Source organism: Heteronotia binoei, chromosome 3 (genome assembly GCF_032191835.1).
Source record: "Heteronotia binoei isolate CCM8104 ecotype False Entrance Well chromosome 3, APGP_CSIRO_Hbin_v1, whole genome shotgun sequence".
Lineage (NCBI taxonomy): Eukaryota > Metazoa > Chordata > Lepidosauria > Squamata > Gekkonidae > Heteronotia > Heteronotia binoei.
The window spans coordinates 170,617,953-170,641,990 of NC_083225.1; the positions used below are offsets into that span (position 1 = coordinate 170,617,953).

A 24,038-nucleotide genomic window follows, 5' to 3' on the forward strand; every position below is an offset into this window, starting at 1 on the left:
GCCAGTGAGTCTGCTGAGATTCTCTGCTTTGATGTTGGTTTTGTTGTGCATGCTAGTTCTGTTTGCACTTGGAGGCTTTTGGCCAGTGGGTTTGGCTACTGCAAATATAGCTACTGATTTATTTGCCCTGGAGAAAACATATATTTGTTTTCCCCAAAAGAAACAAGAGAAAGAACTTGGAGGCTGGGGCACTTTATTCTAGGGCCTGTACAACTGAACTCCTTCATCAAGTTTGTCTGAAACTGGGGAGGGGAGAGAGGTCTTGGTGGACAGACATGACTAGGTTCTTTGCTATTATAACATGATTTGCTTGACAAACAGCTACTGCAGGCTCCCAGAAAGAGATCCTATAGGGAATAATAGATCTCCAAAATCAGATTTCAACCCCCCCTTAAAAAACAAAAAGCAAGCAAGCGAACAAAAAACAAATCCAGCTTCCTAAATGGTATTGTGGATCCAAATAATCCAGAATGCCAGTATTGATACCCTTTCTGAAATCCAGATCTAAACAATTCCAAAACTGTAAAGTTCACATTCCTAATAAATTTTAATTATTTATGTATGTGATGATGCCTTCTCATCTCCACACCAATTGCTCTCATTAACAAACACACACAGCCCAAACAAATCAAAAGAATCTCTTCCTAGACAGGAGGTAGGCTGACAGGAGGTAGGCCTCAATCACCAGAATTATTTACACCTAGGCAATTATATTCCCTTGGTGATTTAACAGACAGAAGTCACAAAATAACTTCAGCATAGCGAAGCAGCCACAGATAATGCAACTATCATACTGATATATACTTATTGTTGCCATGCAAGATGGAAGCTCATGAAAATCAGTCATATTTCAAGTTTGTGTTTTCTTACATTTGTAAATGACAATGAAGTACAAGTGTGTCACCTCCTGTGATACAAAAATACAGAACTATTTAATACTACCGATGTGTTTAAAAATCAAAGTAATAACGTCTCCAAATAATTTTCAGGTTCACAGACCTGCTTTTTAAAAAAATTTCCCCAATCCGAGATCAAATTACAAAGATATGGTTACGGACTCTACAGAAAGAAAGCATGCACATATGCTGGGGACAGAAATAAAGTCTACATAAAAGTAATATTTAAAATTTTAAACTGAAGATTATTTTATGGACTGAGATACACCATATCTCAGTCTGATATTCCATAACATCCCTAGTTTCTTTGGCAGCACATATACTAAAACTGGAGTGATACAGATATTCCATAACAGGCAACTAAACTAAAAGAAGTCACCTGGAATAAAACTCTGAAAGTTACCTTAAGTTCTGCTGCTCTTTCCACAATGACATCTGCTACTTTTAACAGATCTCCGAACAACAAGTTCTCTAGACTCGTGCCTCTTGGAAGACCAAGAATCCGAAAGAGATCCAGCCAATGATCTGAAGAGAGGTGTTCTCCTCTAACATATTTTAGAACAGGAAGTGCCATCTGTGGCAAAAAAAATAAAATAAAATTCTAAATATACCTAGATACACATAAGGACATTATTATATTATGATATCATAATTAAATTTTTAAAATCCCAATTCAAAATATAACTGGAATTACTATTCAACATGAACCATAGCATATTTTCCTAAATGGGTGCAAAAAACATACATTATTACAAACAGAAACAATTGCAATTCTTTTATTTGCTGCTAAAAGTACAATAACTCAACAATGGAAAAACCAATCGAGCCCAAAGAACCACCATCAGTATAAAAATTATGGGATATGTATATATTAGCAAAAATCACAAATCATTTGTCAGATACTGAGTGACAACTATCTCCCAAGACCACGGTCATACAGCCCGGAAAACCTACAACTATCTCCATAGAATTTCATTGCATTTTGGTTTCCTATAGCAGAGTTTTTTACTACTAAGAAAGAAATTCCTGGCACAATTGAAGAACTCTGTTTATGGTAAAAAGACAAAAAAAAAATCATTGTTAATAGAAATACTCTTTGTTTTATTGTAAATCTATAAAATCTGCTGTAACCTGAACAGTTTTACAATTAAAAAGATTGTGAGAGAAATTTTTTTTAATCCCTAACATGCACTAGTAACATCCAATTTAAAATTACTTTTGCAATAATTGTCTTATTTAACTTTTAAGCAGAAAAAGCTGTGCAAATATTTTGGAAGAGTTACTTCAATGAGCCATGCTAAAATAAAAAATATTTACATCAACGCGTTAGTTTTAAATTGTGGTATATTTAATAATAAAGGTAGGATATAAATAATTTAGGAAGTAAATTACTGTATTCCAAAGTTTGAACTGAATCTCAAATATATATATATATATATATATATATATATATATATATATATATATATATATATATATATATATATATATATGCATACAACATAATTCATTAGGTTTGATCATCTCAGCTTTCTGCTTGCTTAAGAGATGAATCTCACCTATTTTCATTTCTTACTGTAACCTTCCTTTAGCCCATGCAGCTTTTTGGCATACAAGTCCCCAGATCTCTGACACAGTTTTTTCAGGGCTCAAAAAGGGCTGCTGAGAGAAGGGGAAATAATCTGCTTTTGCCAGGGGAAATACTGGCAGGATTCAGCCCATTCTCAGAAGTGCTTAGCTGATGTCTTCTCAGATGCTTCCAAGCATCATATTTTCTATTGGCTTTATTTTGCTTTCTTATCAAAGGATCTTACTTTGTACTTATCAACTTCTTTTTGTAGCTTCGCAGTCATTATAGTGTGCTCTTCAATCTTCCTCAGTTTGTCATGCCAACTCAATAAAAATTCCTCAAAAATATAGGTTTTGCTCCTGCATAAAACAAAGAAGTCCATCACAACACAAGTAAGGAAGTCTGTCACAACACAAGTACTGTCACAAAGAAGGAATGTACACAACAGTTTGGAAACAAAGCCAGACCTAAACGTAATCCAATCTTCATTGGCTTTTTCTTGGAAGCCTTCGTAGAATTGTTCATACAACGCCCAAACTTCTGCAGAAGTCTCAATGTCTCGGCGTACTTCATCAGCCAAAAAGAAATCAGGCTCTTCTAATTCAAAGTGACGACAGTCATTGCTGAAGGAGAAGGAAATGGTTCTGATAAAACTGCACTAGAAATAAGAGCTGATAAAACTCTTCCATTAGAGAGTGCAAAGGGGATTAGATAGATCCCAAACTACACTAATCACCTTTATATCACTGTGTGCTAAAGAAGTCAATGGTTACCTCCCCCCTTTTCAAAATTGAAAATAATTTGATTATTCCTTGGACATATGAAAACTTCAAAACTGTGGTAAATTATACACAATGAATGTGTACACAAAGACCTCAAATCTAATGAGAATTTAATCCCATAACTGTCAGTTGAAAAGGTTGCTGAAACATCTTGTAATTTAACTTTAGATTAGTTACAGCATCCTGCTTCCTTTTCCTCCAGTTGATCAGCAAGCATATGGGATGGAAGCTCATATGCCAGCATTACTCTGCTTCATCTTGGCTTCCCCGTTGGAGGCAAGCCCATGCCAGCTATATAAATTGAAATTATTTTTGCCCTGAATGGCACCCTCCTGATATTGTGCTGTAGCATGAACTTTCCAAGCTCAACAAGATTTCCCATCATCTTGGGATTTTCACTTTCTCTCATTTACACTCAGTCTTCTTTAGTGTTCTGACTTAGATCCTTCAACTGGTTATAGATGCCATATTTATTAATCTAATGTAGATTAGTAAACACTGGTGAGCAGCCTGAAGCATTTCTTGAATGAAGTGGGGCTTCCTCAGGCTAGTCACTTGGGAGTACTTTGGCTTGAGGAATAAGGATAAGAACCACCTTGGGAGTAGGGCAGAATCCCAGACCCAACGCTTATGAACTAGGGAGATGGGGACACAGACACTGCTGTTAAACAACAAAGTGTAAACTATGTCGTGTCTAAACAGTATGAGTACTCAAGAGCTCAGAGCTAGGATGGAGACCCCCAGAAAGGAGATGGAAGACAATGAAGAATGTCTAAAATTACCTTGTCACATACACACACACACAAAATCAATTACCGTTCTGCATTCAGGAATTAACTAATTTAAGATTTCCATTGCCGATTTGTTTTGATTAACAAGTTGCAACCATTTTTCTGCCCAGTAAGTCATGGACAATACTCTTCATTCTTTAAAATGGCTATTTATAAATGGTATGCACTAATTGTCTAATTTGCTTTCAAAAACATTTATTTACAAATTTTGGTCACAGTCCTGATTTTGATAATATGCATCTACAAAAATCAACACACATTAGCTTTTGTTTCGTATCCTCAAGTTCATCAAACTCAGCTTTCTTTTCCTTTATCGTCTGAGCACTTTTCTGCAGCATATCATGATGACCTGTTTCAATGATATCATCACTGGGTTTTAACTGGTCCCAGCGTGCTTTAAATTTCTCCAGTTCTTGAAGGTACGTATTAACACGGGACATCACGTTACCTTTCATCACTTCAACCTTTAAGAAAAGAAAAGAAAATATTTTCTTAATGTTCCTTGTATTTGGCAGTTTATGAAACAAATCGACACTATCAAAAACAAGTATATGCTTTCAGCACTGCACTGTATCAGCTATGTCTATGGTGCCAATGGCACATTTGGACATAAGAAGCCAGCACACATATGGTACCTCCCTCTTGCCAGTTCACAAAATAACTGCAAGGCATATACTGCTGGAGCAAGTAATGGCAAGCCCCCTAACCTTCCTAAAAGGAAATCCTGCTGCCCTGACCTAAACTATGCTACATGTACTCCTAATTAATGAAGTGACAGAGCTGGATTAATGGCATTCTATGGAGATCCCATAATCATGCCTGAGAATGTTTTCGGGCTGTCACATGAAAATGTGTGAACAGTACGCACATATTCCTAACTTTAAAACCTTGCTTATCATCAATGTATCTAATTCTAAATGTGACCCCATCTGTGGATACTTAAATCTGGAGACCATGGACAGACAAGACAGATCTTTCTAAAAACCTGAAAAAAGCCTCATGTTTGCAAAAAAAATCTGAAAAAAGTATATTTAACCCATCTCAAATAACAAAAGTAGCACCTGTAGTTTTAGGAAAGTCAGTGGCCATTGTACCTGTTGCTAGGCAACCACAACAGTATTGCTGTTGGACCTGGTGGCTAACACTATGCAGCTTGGCCACAGTTTCCCTGGATCTAGGCTGCCATGGAGGGTTAAAGAAAAAAAAGCTAAAGACAAGGGGGCAGATAAAGGTGGACTGACTGGCAGGTGGAAGGGAGAGAAGGAAACAGAGAAAGGAACAGAAAATAGTGGAGGGGAATAAATGAATTCCCCGTAAGTCTTTATGGGTCCCCCACTTGTATTTAACTATACTACCCTTGTAAAAGTAGCACAAATAATAAACATAAACATAAAAATGCACTGCTGTGCCTGCCCAAAGTTCCAAGGTGTACATTCAAGATATTATTACTATACACCAAAAATGTAAATTCTGACTATAACAAATCAATGTTTGAAATACACATCATTTGCTGCAGTTTCCTATCAAATTGTACACTAGCAGCAAATCCATAGGTGGTACTAAGCAATGCATTGGACAGCCCTCAGAGGATTAAGCCATTTCAGGATCAGAGTGCACAATTACTTGTTTATACCAATTTTCATAGCACTACATTACCCTCATCCTCCAGACACACCTTAGTGCCATGTGTACATTCTCTGCTCTTCGATATAATACAACAGGCAGGAACCAACAAATGCACCCTCCCTACCTCCTCCCTCTGGGACAAAACTCTGGACAAGAAGATGTTTGTGATCCATCCCTACTTACCTGTTCTTTAATCATAAGTTGATGGCTTTCCATCATTAATTCAAATTTGTCCCATGTAGCTCTCAGATTGCTGATTGTGTCAATGCCCCCACCAGCCACAGTCCGGAGAAGTTTGTTTTTACCTTCTGCTTCTTGAAAGAGGAGGAAAACCTAAATAAAAACAATTTTAGATGAGTATAAATGAAGCCTGTACTCTCATTGCGATTTTTTTTTTATATTTTACTTGCTTGCTAATAAGCAGAACATAATAAAGTTTTTTGGTCAGCATACAGATAAATAATATATTTATTGATGTTATTTATAGTCCACTTTTCTCACTTGGACTGGAGGCGGAATACACACACAGAGCAAGTCAGTGCAATCATCAAGGTGGGGCATTCAATAAACAATGCAATAGGATTAGGGACTACAGAGCCAACTGGAAGTCTAAAAACAGAGTTCAAAATAAAAATATGTTGAGTATAATGACTTTAAATGACTGAGAAGCATACAACTCTGCTTAGGATAGTACTGCCAGTCTCCAAAATGCTTATTTAAAGGCTATTTCTGCATATGCTACGCACACAGACTGGAAATTCCTGGGCTTTGTTAGCATACAGAACTTCTACTCTGGAAAAGTTATACCCTGAAATTCTTGTTGGTCGCTAAGGTGCTACTGCAGATCAGCATGGCTACCCTAAGAAAACAAAACTTCAACAGAGTTTAAATTGCTGCATTTTTTAATCCAGTACTATTGATGCCAGTAAATATTCCAAGACGGATCAATGCAAACTAACACATACATTTTACCTTAACAGAAAGATACATTCCTCTTTTATTTCAGTACAATTGCAGCAATGGGAATTCACAATGGCTGTTCTCTTAACTGAAAAAAAGTTTGAGTCCAGGGGCACTTTTAAGAGCAACAAAGTTTAATTCTGGGTGTAAGCTTTCATGTGTACGCACATTTCATTAGATATACTGAAACAGTCCTCTTCAAGCCTTACATATTTGGGGGGGGGGGGGGCTTAGTTGCCAGGAAGGGCCAGTTAGGGTCAATATGCATTAGTTACTGGACAATAAGTATAGCTGAGATTGGATTGAAGCAGTTGTTTAATTGGATTAATGCAGCAAATTAGCATACAAATACAAGGGTTAACAGATGTGAGAACTAAGTTTAAGTCTGGTGGCTAATTAGTATGCTAATTTTCTGTCACTCATAGTCTTAACAACTGCTTTAATCCAATTTATATGAAAGGCTTGGGGGACAGTTTCAATGTTTCCGATGAAGTGTGCATGCACAAAAAAAAGGTTATAACCAGAATTAAACTTTGTTGGACTCAAACTCTGTTCTGTTGCTTCAGACCAACATGGCTACTCACCCAAATCTATTTTCCTTATTGTTTTATATCTAGCCGTTCTAATATAAGCTGGGTTCCATCTAGCCCTCCACAGCTAAAATGCCCACAAGGGTAGGGCTGGAGATAGAGGTGGGAGGTACAGCGATCTCCCATTCTACATACTGGGCTTGCACTTGGAGAGACTAACTGTGCATTCCAAGGCAGGCAGGGATAAAAGAGAATCCCCCCCAGGATCTCACACACTACACCTTCTGCGGAACAGACTGAGCCTCAGAGAGCCAGTCTGGTGTAGTGATTAAGTGCAAGGACTCTTATCTGGGAGAACCGAGTTTGATTCCCCACTCCTCCACTTACACCTGCTGGAATGGCCTTGGGTCGGCCATAACTCTTGTAGGAGTTGTCCTTGAAAGTTGTCCTTGTCCTGCTCTCAGCCTCACCTACTTCACAGGGTGTCTGTTGTGGGGGGGGGGGGGGGAGAGAAGGTAATTGAGATTGTGACCGCTCTGAAACTCTGAGATTCAGAGTGTAGGGTGGGACACAAATCCAATATCTTCTTCTTTATCCTTTTCTTCACATTACAGAAGTTCTGTTATGGCTCCAGTCCAGTCACCAGTCTCCTTACCCTGGAACATCCCACTAACTTCTGTGAAGTAGAGGCACTGGGGATTTTACTACATCCCACTGTGAGCTGGGATCCAAAGAACAATGTAACCACTTCTGTATATCCAGGGTGGCTTAGAGCTGGTCAACGAGCAAGCCTCCCAAGCTCCACTTTTGAAACAGTGGAGATTTATAAAGCTCGTAACATATGGCTTGAGAGCCTGATGTTCAAAGGAAAAAAATGTACTGGGCACGTCCAAGCTTTTGGATGCGCTTGAAGTAGTTCTGTGGAATCATCCCATGGAGATCTTCCCCTACATTTTTAATAGCAAGCACTGCTGCCCTTATTTAAGGATACGGAAGAGAAATGAACCACCCAATAAGAACAGGAATAACAAATAGGGGGAAATACAATGAAATATGCATCTGATGGGAAACAAGTAGAGTACAGTCCAGTAACGGAACAGTTTTCCCAAATAAGAATCATGGCATTCAAATTGTGACTTTAAACAGAACTTGTTGGGACTAATCTTAAATATATTTCGTAATAATGTAGAAAACCAGTACCTCTCCTTTTTTTTCTGTTAAGTTTTTATAGTTCAAGTTATCTTGTGCTATTTCATCCACGCTTTGGGGTCTAGTTACTAAACTTTCCATGGCATCATTAAGGAATGAAGAAATCTCATGTAGATGAGCTGCATAAAGATAGATGAAAAATAAATGCATTAGATTTTTTTAAAACCACCTTATAATTAATAGCCTCTCCAGATCACTTCACATGTAATGATTCTGTAAATGGTTAGCTCATACTGCAAGTCAGTCACATAAGATGGTGCATAGCTGATGAAGACACACATTATTCCAGTACAGAAGTGATATCCATGAAGGAGATCATTCTGTGCAATGTGGCCTGAAATAAGAACATGTGTCACTTCCTATATTTATTTATTTGATTTATATCCCGCCCTACCCCACCGAAGCGGGCTATGAAATCGGAATACTTTAGTTCTTGTATATCTCTAGGAATCACCAGAAACTACACATTGTAACAATTCCTAGAAAGGTGCTATGTCACACCCATGGCATTTTAATGCCACCACACTGACAGTGATAGTTTGATTTATTTATTTTTTCTCTTTGGCCAACAGAGCAGCAGTGGGCAGAAGGGGTTGTCAACATGAAGTCATTCAACATAGTGGGAGACCTTGCAACTCTTCTTAAAATAGACCACTCTTCTTAAAAAGAACTCAGCGTAATGCACATTGGCTGATTTTGCACTATGCTTGTTCCGGGTTGGAGAGTCCTTTTGCTATCGGGGCTTCTCTCCATTTTTGCACAAGTTGCCCTGGAGCTGCAAGTTGGAGTGCCACTATTCTGCAGCAAGCGAGATCCTCTGACAAGCGGTTTCCACTTGCTGCGGAATAGCAGCGTGCCAACTCGCAGCTCCGGGGCAACTTGTGCGAAAATGGAGAGAAGCCCTGGTAGCAAAACTGCTCTCTACCTGGGAATAAGCATAGGGTGAAATTGGTCATTGTCTTCCCCGCCTGCATTTTATCCTCACAGCTACCCTGTGAGGTAGGTTAGGCTGAAAGAGTGACTTGCTAAAGGTCACCCCAAAAAGTTTCATGGCAGACTGGGGATTCGAATCCAGGTCTCCCAAACCATAGTATGACATTCTAACTGCTACACTATGCCACTGATTGAAAGTACTCATGCCAACCTTCATACTTTCCAAAATTCACCTGATTTCTTAATTTTTTACCATAGGAAAAAAGTAACATATCATGGTAAACATTCTGGGATAGACTAAAAGACTTAGGCCATAACGGTAAATTAAGAATAAGCTATAATGAAGCATCTTTGTGCTTTGCCCCCTCCTGAAACAAAACAGAACAGAACAGATCCCCTGAATTGTCTTGACTAACTGCACTTCTGTTACTGTTGGGGATGGGGACAGGAGGGTATAGTTTGCCCACTCCTTTTAATTTAGTGTTATAACAACACATAAAGTTCAGCCCACAGTAAAACAATATTAACAATTCAGTCCAAAACAATTTATAAGGTGTTCTTTTGCTTAAAAATAGATGAAGCCACTGAAAGCAATGGCCATTACAAGGAAGTAAGCATAACACCATGTACAGTTTATAAAAGGTGTTTGTAACTTATAAAAGGAATAATGAAGCCTGAAAAGGCAAACAACTCTCTACAGCTACTTTGCCAAACAAGAACTTTTCTCTCCTGTGTATTACCTTGTATAGATTTTCTTAAAGACATCACAAGAACATCATACAACTTCTGGATAAGATCATCAACCATAGTCTTCACAGGGTTGCAGTTCACAATTATGCAATCTACCTTCACAGTGCTTCAAAAATTAATACAGCAGATTTCAAATTATCAAAGAGAATATTAATGGGTTTTTTCACATTAGTAAACAAAATTTAAAACAAGCACTAGAAATTTTTGATTAATTTTCTCATGCAATAGTGTTTTATAACTTGAATACACACCAACAAAAAAAATCTTTCATGTGGAAGTACAGAAATATATTGGAAAAAATGACAACTTTAAAATAATTACAACTCTACTCATCCTTAAAAAAACTATGCATACAAGTGTTGGTTCTAAAGATAAAAGGTACCAACCATCCCGTTCTGTTCATGTTTCAATCAAGGCACAATAACTAGTCCCCAAAATTCTTTGGGCTATGACATCTTAGACATGCTGGATATCATAATATATAATTGCATTTATCTATGAATACACTCCTGGATTGCTGGAACAAATCAAGAATTTAACTGTACGATGTCTTTTAAATAACGCTGCAAAGTATGAGCCCTACATACATAACTGAAACAAAATATTCTGCAGCTAAGAGTATTAGCCCCAGTCCAACAGTGTCTTGTCACTGCAAGAGCTCTGGTAACTCACACAAAAAGTTCCCACAGAAGCTTCTGTTTCAGTCCAATGTTAGATGTTGCTAGCTCCACACAGGCAGTGTGAACATATGAAACTGCCTTATCCTGAATCAGACCCTTGGTTCATCACAGTCAGTATTGTCTACTCAGCCTGGCAGTGGCTCTCCAGGGTCTCAAGCTGAGGTTTTTCACACCTATTTGCCTGGACCTTTTTTAGTTGGAGATGCTGGGGATTGAACTCTGGGACCTTCTGCTTACCAAGCAGATGCTCTACCACTGAGCCACTGTCACTCTCCAAGCCACCATCCCTTCTACAAGTAACCAGATCTAGCCAGAAGTAACTCTGAACTAATGTTGCAACTACAGGTCTGCATCAGGGCTCTTACGAACTCTGGACTGAAGCCCTGTATCAAATGTTTCTCACCCACACCAACAGTCTAAGACTTTAACCATATTCCACAGGAAAAAATTAGAGCAAAATGAATGTGAAAATGCTTGATAATAAGAAAAAAACAACATTCAAAATAGATTCATGCTATCAAACATGACAAATCTGGCAGCCTATTATTCACATATAATTCTCTCACAAAACAATACCTTGGTAGACGCTCTACTTCTTTCCCTCTCACTTTCAGCGCCTTGAAGTTTTTTTCCCAATCCTGTTCAGTAAAAAGGTGATTTTCCACCATGGCTTCCATATCCACTTGTCCCATTACAATCCACTCCTTTTCCAGAGTATTCATGGTGGATTTTTTTTAATAACAGAGGGAAAAAATCTTAAGTTTATTAGCTTTTCAGCACAGTTTCTTTACAGCATCCTATTCTTTTCAAATTAGGCAAAATAATGAGGTACTACTAGGACAGGGGTGGCCAAGGGTAGCTCTCCAGATGTTTTTTTGCCTACAACTCCCAACAGCCCCAGTCAGCATGGCCAATGGCTGGGGCTGATGGGAGTTGTAGGCAAAAAAACATCTGGAGAGCTACCCTTGGCCACCTCTGTACTAGGAGATTCAGAAGCATCTGCTGAAGTTGGCTGCTGCCTGCATAAGCTCACAACCCCTAGAGTATCACAGTAAGAAGCATAAACAAGACGGACAACTGTGAAAAATAACAAAAAAAATTCAAAAAAACTATCTATTAACAACACTTAAAGCATTACAATATTCATATTACAAAACCCCACAAACTCATTACTATAATCCTACAGTTACAATCCTACAGTTACAATCCTGTGTGTCATAAAGCAGGCGCTCTGACCTTCTTGGCTGCTGTGCACTGAGGATGTTCTCCGCAGCTGAGAACGAAACGTCTGGAAGGAAAACTTCCTCCAGTAGAACACGGCACTTGAGCCCGAAAGATTCTACAAACCCTAATCCTAAAGATAAATGTCCAAAACAGCACTTCAAATTGATTGATTTCAGTCCATGTGCAGACGGAGTTTGCCGTGAGTTTTAAAAGTCGTAATCAGACGTCTGAAATCAATAAATTTGAAATGCTATTTTGGACATTTATCTTTAGGATTAGGGTTTGTAGAATCTTTCGGGCTCAAGTGCCGTGTTCTACTGGAGGAAGTTTTCCTTCCAGACGTTTCGTTCTCAGCTGCGGAGAACATCCTCAGTGCACAGCAGCCAAGAAGGTCAGAGAGCCTGCTCCGGCTGCAATGCCACTGAGGATGTTCTCCGCAGCTGAGAACGAAACGTCTGGAAGGAAAACTTCCTCCAGTAGAACACGGCACTTGAGCCCGAAAGATTCTACAAACCCTAATGATGTTACCAGCCGTGAAAACCTGAAATCTTTGATAATTTTTAGGATTGTAACTGTAGGATTATAGTAATGAGTCTGTGGGGTTTTGTAATATGAATATTGTAATGCTTTAAGTGTTGTTAATAGATAATAGGATTTTTGAATATTTTTTATTATTTTATTTATTTATTATTATTTTTCACAGTTGTCTGTTTTGTTTATGCCTGCATAACCTCAGCATGCATTAAATGAGAAAATAATAAATCAGAACACAATCTAAACCTCTTGGACTCAAAGTTCAGGCATGTAGCTGTGTACCAGCCACGGTCCATGGGGGATGGGAATGCCGTATGTGGAGGAGACATTCATGGTTCATGCGTCAGACAGCATCCTGGGAGAGGTGAAAAGGAACAGCAAGATCCAGAAGTCTTTCTGAGCATTTACAATACCAGAAGGCACTGCCAGTTTCCCTGGTCTTTCCACCTCCCCCAGCTGGCAGAAAATCCTGGGGTTAATGTTTGATTCCTTGATAACTGCTCTGACACATCCACAGGATGACCTCCGGCACAACTCCCAATCCTCCAATGTTCACATGTCAGATGCAGTGAGAGGGTGGCAGATACGCGCTATATATATATATCCCATCCTTGGGGGTCTCTTTACATATTGGATCCTACATCCTACCCTCTGTTCACACACAAAAGGACTGAATTTTGTCCTCTGTTAGCATTTAAACTTCTCCAGAATTTATTTCAAACATATGTATACATGCTGATCAGGATTTTCCAGCTGATCTTCTGCAACTGCTTTTGATCTTCCCTGTGGACCTTTTTCAAATTCTAATTGAGCCAAATGCTACTGCTTAGCATTCTCTAACCACACTGGTATCATTTAGCTAGGAATTTATTCTTGTCCTTTAAATTAGACATATGCGCTTCTGCCCTTTACATGTTTCCTTGCAGAAAATGCTGGTATAATACCTGTGGCACTGAAACCAACATTACTGCCAGAGGAAGTGTGAAGAGATCTCAGGAGCTTAATGTTAAGTATCATTATCTCAAATGAACACAAATGTATACAAATCAGTGCTGGGCAGCTGGTAAAACACTCATCCTTAAAAAGTCTCTGAACCAAAAAGCAAATATTTATGCACCTTAAATTGGTCTGCAACTTCTGCCAATCTTCTGAACAGATTTTCTGCTTTCGTAAACGTAGTCAGAAATCCACTTGCATTTCTTTCAGTCATAATGGAAAAAATGCACTCCTCATCTGTCTCACTCACTCCCCGAAACTGATTGGGAATAGAGATGAATCTCTTCATTTCTCTGTAATATCGTGCCCGCACTTCTTCAAAGGGAGGTTTAAACTGTAGCCTCCCTTGTCTGAAAAAGATTTCAAGATAAATTAAAACTAATATTTCTCAGGCATTTAATCCTCGAATCGCATCTCGGAACAACAGTTATCAAAACTCAAGGGTTTTTCATTAGATAGTAAAACAGGAGGGAAAAAAAATCTTACTTGTAAGTTAAATCAATGTTTATCTCTGGCAGGTTTTCATTGAGGGCCTCCAAACCCATCTGATACTGATGCTCCAGGGCTTTGTATAGTTGATGATTCCAGTGCAGTCTCCAAGCTTTCATGTCATGTGAAAGGAAGCCCTACAATTTATAGTATTAGAATGCAGACACATCAACATTCTCAATCATAGGAGCAATTTATCAAATGCAACATCTCTGCTTTTCGAGAACAGACTGTACAGACATCTTAAGAGACTGTGTAGCTACAGAACGGCCTCTGGGAACCCTTTCAACCCAGTCATGCAATCTAACTTCTCACAGGAGTATGACTATTTCCCTATTCTCTGAAATTACCAAAGCAGCTCAATATTCTTGTCAAGTTATTTCACCACCAAAGTTAACTAGGGAATGCCACTTAGCGCCACAGAGTTCCATCAGAGATTTGCAGTAGAGTCGCTAACTCCCTGAAGGGGAAAAAGCCCCACCCCATTAATAGAGGTTTACCTGGATGCTATTTACCACATAATGGTATTTAGCTCCATGCCATGAAAAGCTTCAGCTGCCCATTTCCATATATTAAGCCTCTATTAAATGGACAGGGCCTTTCCCTCCAGCCCTGTTGGCAGCCCTAATGAGAAGCTATGCTTATAGGTATTTTGACATATCCATTTTAAAGATCGGTAGGAGACCCTTTTCAGTTTTTGATGGTATAATTCCTTGCTCCGTTTTTACAGCTTCCGTATACATACCCAAAGCACATGTTACATTATACGCACACAGTCTCATTTTATCTTCACAGCAATCATGCAAGGTAAATTCCAGACTATCCATGTTAAAACAGCAGAATCCTGAACAGTTAACAGGCTCCTAAAATTCTAACAAGTGTAAATTTGGCTGTGAGTGGGCCATGCCACTCAGTGACGTGCAAAGCTGAGCAAGAGACTCAGCTATGAATTTCAAATACACTATGGATGAACCTAACATTTCATTCAAAGCCAGTATTTTCAGATGTTGCCATAGATATAGTGAGCTGATGAATTTGTAAGAAATGTTTTGTTAAGGAGTGCCCACCAAGTACATTAATATTAGCCTCCCACCCTATTTAATTTACGGATTTCAGTAACAATGAAGGTGTAACCTGTGCTTCAAGGCCAGAAAAAACAGCTCGCAGCTCCTGTAGCCCGTCTTTCCAGCGTTGCTGCTGCCGAAGCAGATCAATGTTCATTAGCCCAACAACCTATCAAGAAGAATTTAGCAGACATTAAAACTTGCCAATAACCAAGTGGAAAGGCGGAAACAACACATAACAGTTTAAAAATACCTTTTCAGCAAAAGTAGTGTGCCATTTTCTTAACTTTCTGTTTTCTGTAGCAAGCCGTTCTGCTGCACCTTGGAGCTTTTTGATATATGCTTCTAATACTTTAGGGTTATCCCAGGTTATAGGTCCCTCAGTCTTTGAGTGCTACCAAAGAATGAAAACATTGTGGTGAGACAAAAGTTCACATTTCTGCATGTTCATAGAGTACAGCAAATCATTCACTGTCCATTTTTAGGGCTACAAAAAAAAGATATCTGAAGGAGTGAGCAGGGACTCACAAAAGCTCATACCCTGCCACAATTTTATTTTATTTTTTAGTCTTTAAGGTGCTACTGAACTCTTGCTCTTTTTATTGCTACAGACAGACTAACATGGCTACCCATCTTGGTTATTATGAATTAAGAGACAGAGAAAGTGTCAAATAGAAAAACGAAATCAATGTTGCCTGATAGGGATGCAGATGCAAGGAAACTGGTACTCCCCACTGTGGTAGCCCTTTTCCCTGCTAATCCAAGGAAAAGTCACCCTCTCAAAAGAATACAAGCCACCGATGGTGGGAATTTACCTGCCCACTCTTTCGCTGTAAGAGCTTCCCTATAATTACAGCAGCTATGCCACTCAGAGAAAATGTATAATAAGTTGAAATTGATCATAGAGATCTGTAATTTTCACCTCAATTTTGTTCCAAACTCTATGTTACCTCACTGCAGAGATCAAGAGAAGAAAGTCTTTTCAATTTCAAGATTTCCCCCCCACACACACACACACACACCAAAAGCAGTGGGTGCCTGCCTGCTAGCACTGGGAGGGGAATAAAACAAACAGGATGAGGTGAAACTGATAAATATTCTCACTGTCACATCTGAAATGCTCTTAAAGATTCAAGGCACAGCTGAAGTGTCAGGGACAAATCCTCTGTCAATTTTACCTCATTTTGCTTTAAAAGCATAATGGGACTCACTAATATTCGACTGGAACTCAAACAGCATTTTAGAACAGCTAATGATAAAGGAGCAGCAGGGAATGTAGACAGGCAGGGTTAAACATCTTTACCAAGTACATAATGGGCCACACTTCTAGATAACTGGAGATGATAGCATTTTTTCTGGTTTACATCAGACAGGATCATGTTGCAAAACAAGCTCCAAAAACTGCTATGAATAAACCAGCACTTTAAAAAAACAACACAAGAATGCAATGGTTTGGGAAAATTGTGGGAATTCTCAAGAATAAAAATGTGTACTGTCAAGACCAGAGAAAAGGCTAGCACAAAAGGACCCTGAGAGTCAGAATCCAAAAAATTAAAAAGTGCTCTAATTCAACATCCAAAATATTCTGAACTGCCTATTTTCCCCAAAAATAAACCTCTCCCTTTTATATTGTCATTTTCAATGTAGACTTTTAAAAAATCCCTTCTGTTGACAAAGCAAATGAAAGATTCTAAACAGGATTAAACCAGTTATTACCCCAGTCCTAAACCTAAAACAGTTAATCCCAATGATTTCAGAAGGAAACTTCCAAGGAAGTGTAACTGGGATCACAGCCTAATTGTCATAGTAGAAGAAAACAAAAGTGTTTTGGATCCATTACCATTTTCTGTATTTCTTCCGTTAGCAAAAAGTTGTATGTGCTTATGTTTCAGCATAATGTAATCAGTGTAACAAAACAATCTATTTGCTTCCTTGTGTCTAAGGTGAACAAAATAAATCAATTTCAAAAGCGCAAAAAAAAACAGGTTTAGTTTAGAAAACTACTTTGGACAAAATGTGATGTAATCAACTCCATTAGTCAATAGTTACAGACAGGCATACAGCAGAAAGGAAAAATGTAAAAAATAATGCATCTTGAAGGGAGTAAAAAAGTATTAATTCAACAAAAAAAATTACTTTAATTATCTGTTCAAATGCTAAGGCCGACTGCAGCATCATTGGTTTCTGGCTTGGAATCATCTGTTGATCAATTGAGTTGTAAAAATGAGCCACCTATAAAAGCAAAAGAGAGATTAGGCTCATTTTGCACAAGCTCTATATTTTCATTTACTTTGCTTTAGTTATTAAGCCCTCTGTCCTTTGTAACAGTGGTAATTAATATTAATGTACAGTGGTATTGTAACAGGTAACAGGCACTCAAGGTAAATTCCCCCCATCATAATGAAAAACAGTAATAAAAGCAAAAAAACAAACAGTATCCAAACAGCAGTCAGATATGCACAAGAAAATTAAAACTCAGGACAACAAAATTCAACAGATTCAACTATAAAAACACAGAAATCAATAGCAAAAAAATAAAATCAACAGTATAATTTGCAACAAAAAGTTACAAATGAGAACAACAAAAAAATCAGTGCAATAATGAAAACAGCTGCCATCCTATTGACAGCATTCTGTATGGTTAAACCCAACAAAAGTTGATGGGCAGTAGATTTTTCTCCATCTCCCAAAATACGAAAACTTGAGGGGAAGGCATCCAATGAAGCTATGGGTAGAAGGTTCAGGATGGACAAAAGGAAATACTTTATAGAGAAAGTTATTAAAATGTGGAATTTGCTGCCAGAGGATGTTGCGATAGCCACAGGAATAAAAAGCTTTAAAAGTGGATTTAAAAAGTTCATGGGGTTCAAGTCTAATGGCTACTAGCCCTGGTGACTGAGGGGAACCCCCACATTCAGAGGCATTAAAGCCTCTGAATCCCAGAGCCAGGAGACAACTTCAGGGGAAGACTTTGGTCTCTATGCCCTGTTGTTGGCTGTCCAGAGGAACTGATTGGCCACAATGCGAAACAGGATGCTGAATTACCTAAATGGACCACTGGTCTGATACAGTAGGGCATTTCTTTATGTTCTAATAGCATAAATTGCAGGTTCTGTCACCTGTTTGAGAATAACCGCTTGCTTGAAGAATTTTTGTGCAATGTTTGAAGCTTGCTGTATTTTGGCAGGAATAACAAAGCCAAGTGCTGAAAGCTGCCGCACTTCTCTTATGAGGATCACCAAACGATCTGAATAATGTATTTTTAATGCTCCATCAGAAAGATCCAGTTCCATAACTAGGCTGCTAGCCTGTATACTAAGCAAAAAAATAGTAAATTATTAGCCAATATGTTTCTTAATTTAGAATTTTATGGTATGTACACTGAACTGCCAATTACCAACTGGCATTTGTCTCCAAGAGACTTCTTCACTTTCCATTCTATACTAGAACTACCACGTAAGCATGAAAGTGAGCTGGCCCAAATCTCAACCACCACGTCCTCTGAGGATGAAGCTTTCAAAAGCACCCTGCATAAAATAAGATGCTCAGCAAAGGACACCCAGGAAGGTTTCAGAGTACTTTGTAGACCTTTTCCCACCAGAGAAGGAGGTGGTGGCAGCTGCAGATTGCCAAACAGTGGACATAAAAGGGCAACTACTGCTCCTTCTCACACTGGATGACACTATGAAGGAAACACTTCTGCTTCATCTGTTAGGAGGAATGAACTCCATATCACACTTGCTGTGTTTCGCAGATTGTTCTCTTAAGGAGGAGGCGAAAGACCTACTCAACTCGTTCCTTCCAGCTGTCCCTCATATTTTTGTCATGCCCTTCCTCCAAAGAGTTCAGGGTAGTATACATGCTTCTCCTCTTTTCCACATGACCTTTACAAGAAGGAGGCAAACTAGATTGTGAGAAAGTGATGAGCCTAAGGTCGCCCGTGGAGCTTAGACTCCTAAGCAAGGATCTGCAATGAGGTCCCTGAGGTCCTAGTCCAACACTATACCATAGGGGGTGTGCTTTCAGATCTACTCGAGCTGAAAAATCTACCTGAAACAAACCTTACTGGTACTTTTTTGATAGATTTTGGCATCCCAAATATATCTGGGTTTCTTGTGAAAACAAAAAAAATATTCCCCCCAAAATCCTGGATATATTCAGAAATTACTGCATAGATCTGAAAACAGTGGAGGCTCAGGAGCGGATTACTCCCTCCTCTCAGCTGTTTGTCAGGCTTCTACTGCAGTCCCTTTAAAATTTTTAAAAAGTCTTGCACCGCTCTACTGTACCACACTAGCTTTTCTTTCTTTGCTGGTTGTCACAAGACAGCAGTAATGCTTCCCTCAGTTCACTGTTCCCTCCAATCTGCTGCTGGAAGAGAGATTTTCACCCAGCCTTACTGTAGAAATGGGCCTGCTTGCAAAATAAATGGGACCCTCAAACTCATGCTACACTGAGAGCAATGAGGCACACCTGTCATATCCTTCATACATGCTACTGCTCTTAAGGCTCATTTGATGACAAGGCTGCCATATACAATCTCTGTGTCAACTATGACCTTAACAACAGAAAAGCAGAACCAAACAAAATTTTTTCATGTACGTAATTTACATTCAAAATGTAACTTATAGTAAGCCGACAGTTAGTACTAGCTCTGTACCAACTTCTGTACAAAACTTATGGTCATAACTGGGCAGTTTCATGCTCTGGAGGCATGCTAGTTCTACAAAACAAGTTGCTTGTCAGCTAAATTGTGTCACTACAGATTTCTAATGTTATTTGAATCCAACCAAGTATTTTTTTTACTTACCAAAGCCCAGACTTTGGATTTGACAAACCTGCCTGAATGTCCCTGGACCAATCATCAAATTGTTCTTGTTCATATACTTTGAACTGTTCCAGAAGATCATCTGCAGTTCGCCGGAAGTTTCGAAATCCAGGCAAATCCGAAAGAAGCGCCTCTCCAATCTTAACGGCATCATCCACCTACGTATAAAAAGATGCAAGGTTTAATATCTGGATATTAAGTTTTTCTCCTAGAAACCAAGGTATAAAGGACAAGGTATCAACATCTGCCTAGCCTAAATTGCTCACACTTCCACACACAAAAAAAGACAGTAACAATTTCTAAAAACAAGCATGTTCCCCTAAAAAGACCCGTGCCTCCTCCATTCTATGCTGTACTACAAATGTTCTTTCACAGAATTTTTAGTTAATTCAGATGTACTTTTTTAATAGTTAAGAGTGAAAATACTAACCACAGGAGGGAGGTGTTCTGATTAACAACATACGAACAAACACTCTGGACACAATCTGCTCCTTCGCTACTTCATTCTCCATCCCTCCCCGATGCCATTCTGCTAACAAAATCCTTCTGATGTACTACATGATACTGAGCATGCCCTGCATTGCCCCCACCCCCTCAACAAAAAAAGGTCGTGCCCATGAATTTTCACACGCACAGCCTCGGCTGTACTGTTCCTTACAAGAGCGGATTTTTTTAAAAGCCGCAATAGCAATCAATCGGAATAATTTAAAACGAAAGAACCAAAGCTTTTGTTTAAAAATAAAAGTAGTCAAGGCTCCAGACATCAAAAGTGAAAATAACAGTAGCATCGCAGGTGGCAAGCAGTATATATTTAATTTGCTTAACTCCCACCGGGTACAGCACTACCTGTGCTCATGGAACACAAGGCATGGACTACACTGTGGGAGCTACTATAGCACAGATACCACATCCTCACAAGCTACTTCTGCACATTTTCCCAAGTGTTCTTTGACCCAATGAGGTCATTCAAAAGCATCTAAAGTCTTCCTGTATCTCACTGGAAGAATCCTGTTGCCAGGCCTTCCCCAGATCCCCAACTCCACCCATACACAGGCTCCTCACAGCTGAAGCTGAAACAGAGTTGAGTGTGGGAACAAGGAGAAGAGCTGCTAGCAGGATGTTGCTGGGAAGATACAAGAGGGTTTCAGATAAGGCTGAATGACCCTACTGGACAAAGTGGTTTGCAAAAGCATATGCAGTTTACATTGGAAAGGGAGGATTGTTATAAAGCCTCATGAGAGCTGCTCTGCTCCATTTGCACTGCACACCTTTTCTTCAACAGAATTTACTTTAGCAACTTAACTGTAAGACTGCAGACACAGAGTTCCTTTTCAGGAAAACTCTGGCAATTGGCAAATTAGACATAAATGATACGCTATGTACTTATATATTATATTAAGCATGAACACATGAATATATGATACCCTGTTTACTTATACATTACATCCAGCATGAGAACAGGTACCTTTAATTCCAGCTGGCGTACCCAAACAATATTATTCACAACTTCAGAAAGGTTTTTGCCTGCCAGTGGCCCAGAAACATCCCCAGGAACACCATGGCATCTTGCCTCAAAGTCTGTTCGATAATCTGTGTAACAGCATCAAACAATCTGTTAAAAAATTTTACAGGCACCCTGGCCCCACTGGAACTCTTCAAATGCCCAACGTAACAAGGCTGAAATCTGATTACTGTTAAAAAAATTCCATGGTACCTGTTTAATATTCTGGATTCCACTAAATGTACCCAAAAGTATTAGAAAATGCATATTTCTTTTAAAAAAAAAAAAGTCTGAACGATACATGAAGCTGTAATAGCTAAGAGACAAGGCTAAGAAACAGAAAAGCCCCAATTCAAATTCTGCCACTATCATGGGTTCACAGTAGCCTCAGGAAACTCACCATATCTCATTTCCTCACCTACAATTCATTTACCTTATAGGGTTACTTTGAGGATTAGAACAAATCATGTACACTAAGCACTTTGTACAAGGAAGTACTATACAAATGCTAAGTATTATGATGGCAGCAGCCAACTGAGGACACTCAAGCATTGTCTGCCTGGATCTCAGTTATCAGCTTGCTCAGGAAAAGAATTTGGGATTTTTTTTCCTTGACTGTTTAAAACCACCTGGAATTGAAGAAGCATGCAGTATGGCAATTTTTTTGCCATAGCTAACCTCTCTCGCAAATGCTTTCTGCCCAAAGGAAAGAAAAACAATATATGAAACGGGCTGTCTCTCAAATACGGATGAGTCCTATGTAAGCAAAGGGACATAATTTCTACTGCCTATAAAAACCATTTGCTGATTTCCTTTCAGGTTTCCAGGCTTAGATTTGCACACACACACACATAAAAACTGAGAGTGCCACCCAATGTGCTGGGGGAAAATATGACCTTCTTAAACTCCAAGAATCTTCCTCAATACCATGACATCCTATGCAGAGCTATTTTGGTCTCAAGCCATATATTTCAGCAGGCTATCTGTGCAATCCTAAGAACATTTCCCTGGAAGTAAGCCCCACCACGTAGCTGTCAGAAGGATTCCAAGTAGATCTGCTCAGGACTACGCTATTAGACCACAATAACTCCACATAGGATAACAGTGCTACAGTGCCATCTTAAGCAGAGGCACACTCCTCTAAGTCCACTGAAGTCAAGCATAAGCATGTAACTCTGCTTAAAACTGTACTTTTAGTTTGGAGGAATGGAAGTCTGGGCACAGCAACCTAAAATTAAACTGATCCAAGGCCTTCTTAGTCACTCAGTGAACACCTTTAGGAAATACAGAACAGTTCATAAAGAACATTTTTTTAAAAGGAAAGGGAAAGATCCTATCTTTGGAGACAGATGGGAAAATGAGGAACAACAGTGACTGTGTTGCCACCCACACAAATGCAAAAAGCAATACATACAACTTAATTTTGCTGCTTTAGCAAAAGATATTTCATGCTGACTCAGGACATCCTCAATTTCCTACAAATTAGGCTTACCCCTATGAAGGGCTTGTGACAAAAGAAGAAAAACGAGATAAAACATTACAGAAATTAATAGGCCCAACTTGACTTTAAGGCCTTGTGCACCAGGCAAGCAAAATAACTGCAATCCTTGCAGCAATTCTCTTTCATACACAGTTACCTTTGACTGAATCTTGAAGTTTCACCAACAAAGTTTCTCTTTCTAAAAGCAATTCTTTGCTAATGCTTGGGCGTTTCACTAGTTCCTTGTATTTCTGAAATGCCTGAAGAAGCTGAAAATAAAATAAGACATGTTCTTCTAAGCAACGTGCAACTGCTTTTTGTATTGTTTTTACTGGAAAGGTGCAATCATTTATTCTAACACAATAACTGGAGAATTTTGACAAAGCAAATCCTATCTAGACAAAGAATGCCAGGCATACAGCGACAGATGATTAGGACACAGAGAAAAGCCAAGGCAGGTCAACAGACTCTCCATTAAAAAGGTAAAGGTAATCCCCTGTGCAAGCACCAGTCGTTTCCGACTCTGGAGTGATGTCAGTTTCAGAACGTTTTCATGGCAGACTTTTTATAGGATGGTTTGCTATTGCCTTCCCCAGTCATTTACACTTTACCCCCAGCAAGCTGGGCACTCATTTTACAAACTTCGGAAGGATGGAAGGCTGAGTCATCCTTGAGCTGGCTACCTGAACCCAGCTTCCACCAGGATCAAACTCAGGTTGTGAGCAGAGCTTGGACTGCAGTACTGCAGCTTACCACTCTGCACCACAGAGCCCTTCAAGGCTCTCCATTAGCCATCCTCAAAAGCTCTGAAGCTTTGTTTCCAGCCTCAGGCAGGTTTTTAACATTTGCAGATTGGTTATGGCAATGCCTCTAAGACCTGAGGCTCTGCATTTTACTGGATTAAAAGTGGGGGTGCACTTACACTTTAATCTATCTATAATAATCAACTGGCTCCTGAAACAATGAGGAAATGTGGTGTTAGTTAGCTTGGACTGATGCCACCCACATACTGGAGGTGGGTGCCAAAAATCAATACGACACAGTGCCTCCCTAGTCTGGAGGAGGTTTCCAACATTACTGCATAGTTTTTCCCAGCATGCTTTACCCCTCTTAAAATAGGCAAGCCCTGTCACACAACCCAGAATCACAGAACTAGAAGTTGGACTATGCACTATTTCTTCGACATGCTCCCAAT

At 39.1% G+C, this 24,038-nt stretch overlaps 1 protein-coding gene across 1 annotated transcript in view; it reads right to left on the minus strand.

Moving 5' to 3' along the window:
* The window catches only part of DYNC2H1 (dynein cytoplasmic 2 heavy chain 1), a 230,035-nt gene that overhangs the window by 193,546 nt on the left and 12,451 nt on the right, over positions 1-24,038 (minus strand). Inside the window, exons 9-25 of the mRNA XM_060234883.1 lie at positions 23,001-23,112; positions 21,328-21,452; positions 19,845-20,020; positions 18,154-18,349; positions 17,171-17,266; positions 15,288-15,428; positions 15,105-15,203; positions 13,968-14,107; positions 13,603-13,831; positions 11,304-11,431; positions 10,038-10,153; positions 8,356-8,483; positions 5,849-5,998; positions 4,298-4,503; positions 2,934-3,089; positions 2,711-2,825; positions 1,300-1,470 (exon numbers count right to left, since the gene is read on the minus strand). Of these exons, the coding sequence (XP_060090866.1) occupies positions 1,300-1,470; positions 2,711-2,825; positions 2,934-3,089; positions 4,298-4,503; positions 5,849-5,998; positions 8,356-8,483; positions 10,038-10,153; positions 11,304-11,431; positions 13,603-13,831; positions 13,968-14,107; positions 15,105-15,203; positions 15,288-15,428; positions 17,171-17,266; positions 18,154-18,349; positions 19,845-20,020; positions 21,328-21,452; positions 23,001-23,112 (2,484 nt within the window). The remainder of the gene's footprint in view (positions 1-1,299; positions 1,471-2,710; positions 2,826-2,933; positions 3,090-4,297; positions 4,504-5,848; positions 5,999-8,355; positions 8,484-10,037; positions 10,154-11,303; positions 11,432-13,602; positions 13,832-13,967; positions 14,108-15,104; positions 15,204-15,287; positions 15,429-17,170; positions 17,267-18,153; positions 18,350-19,844; positions 20,021-21,327; positions 21,453-23,000; positions 23,113-24,038) is intronic.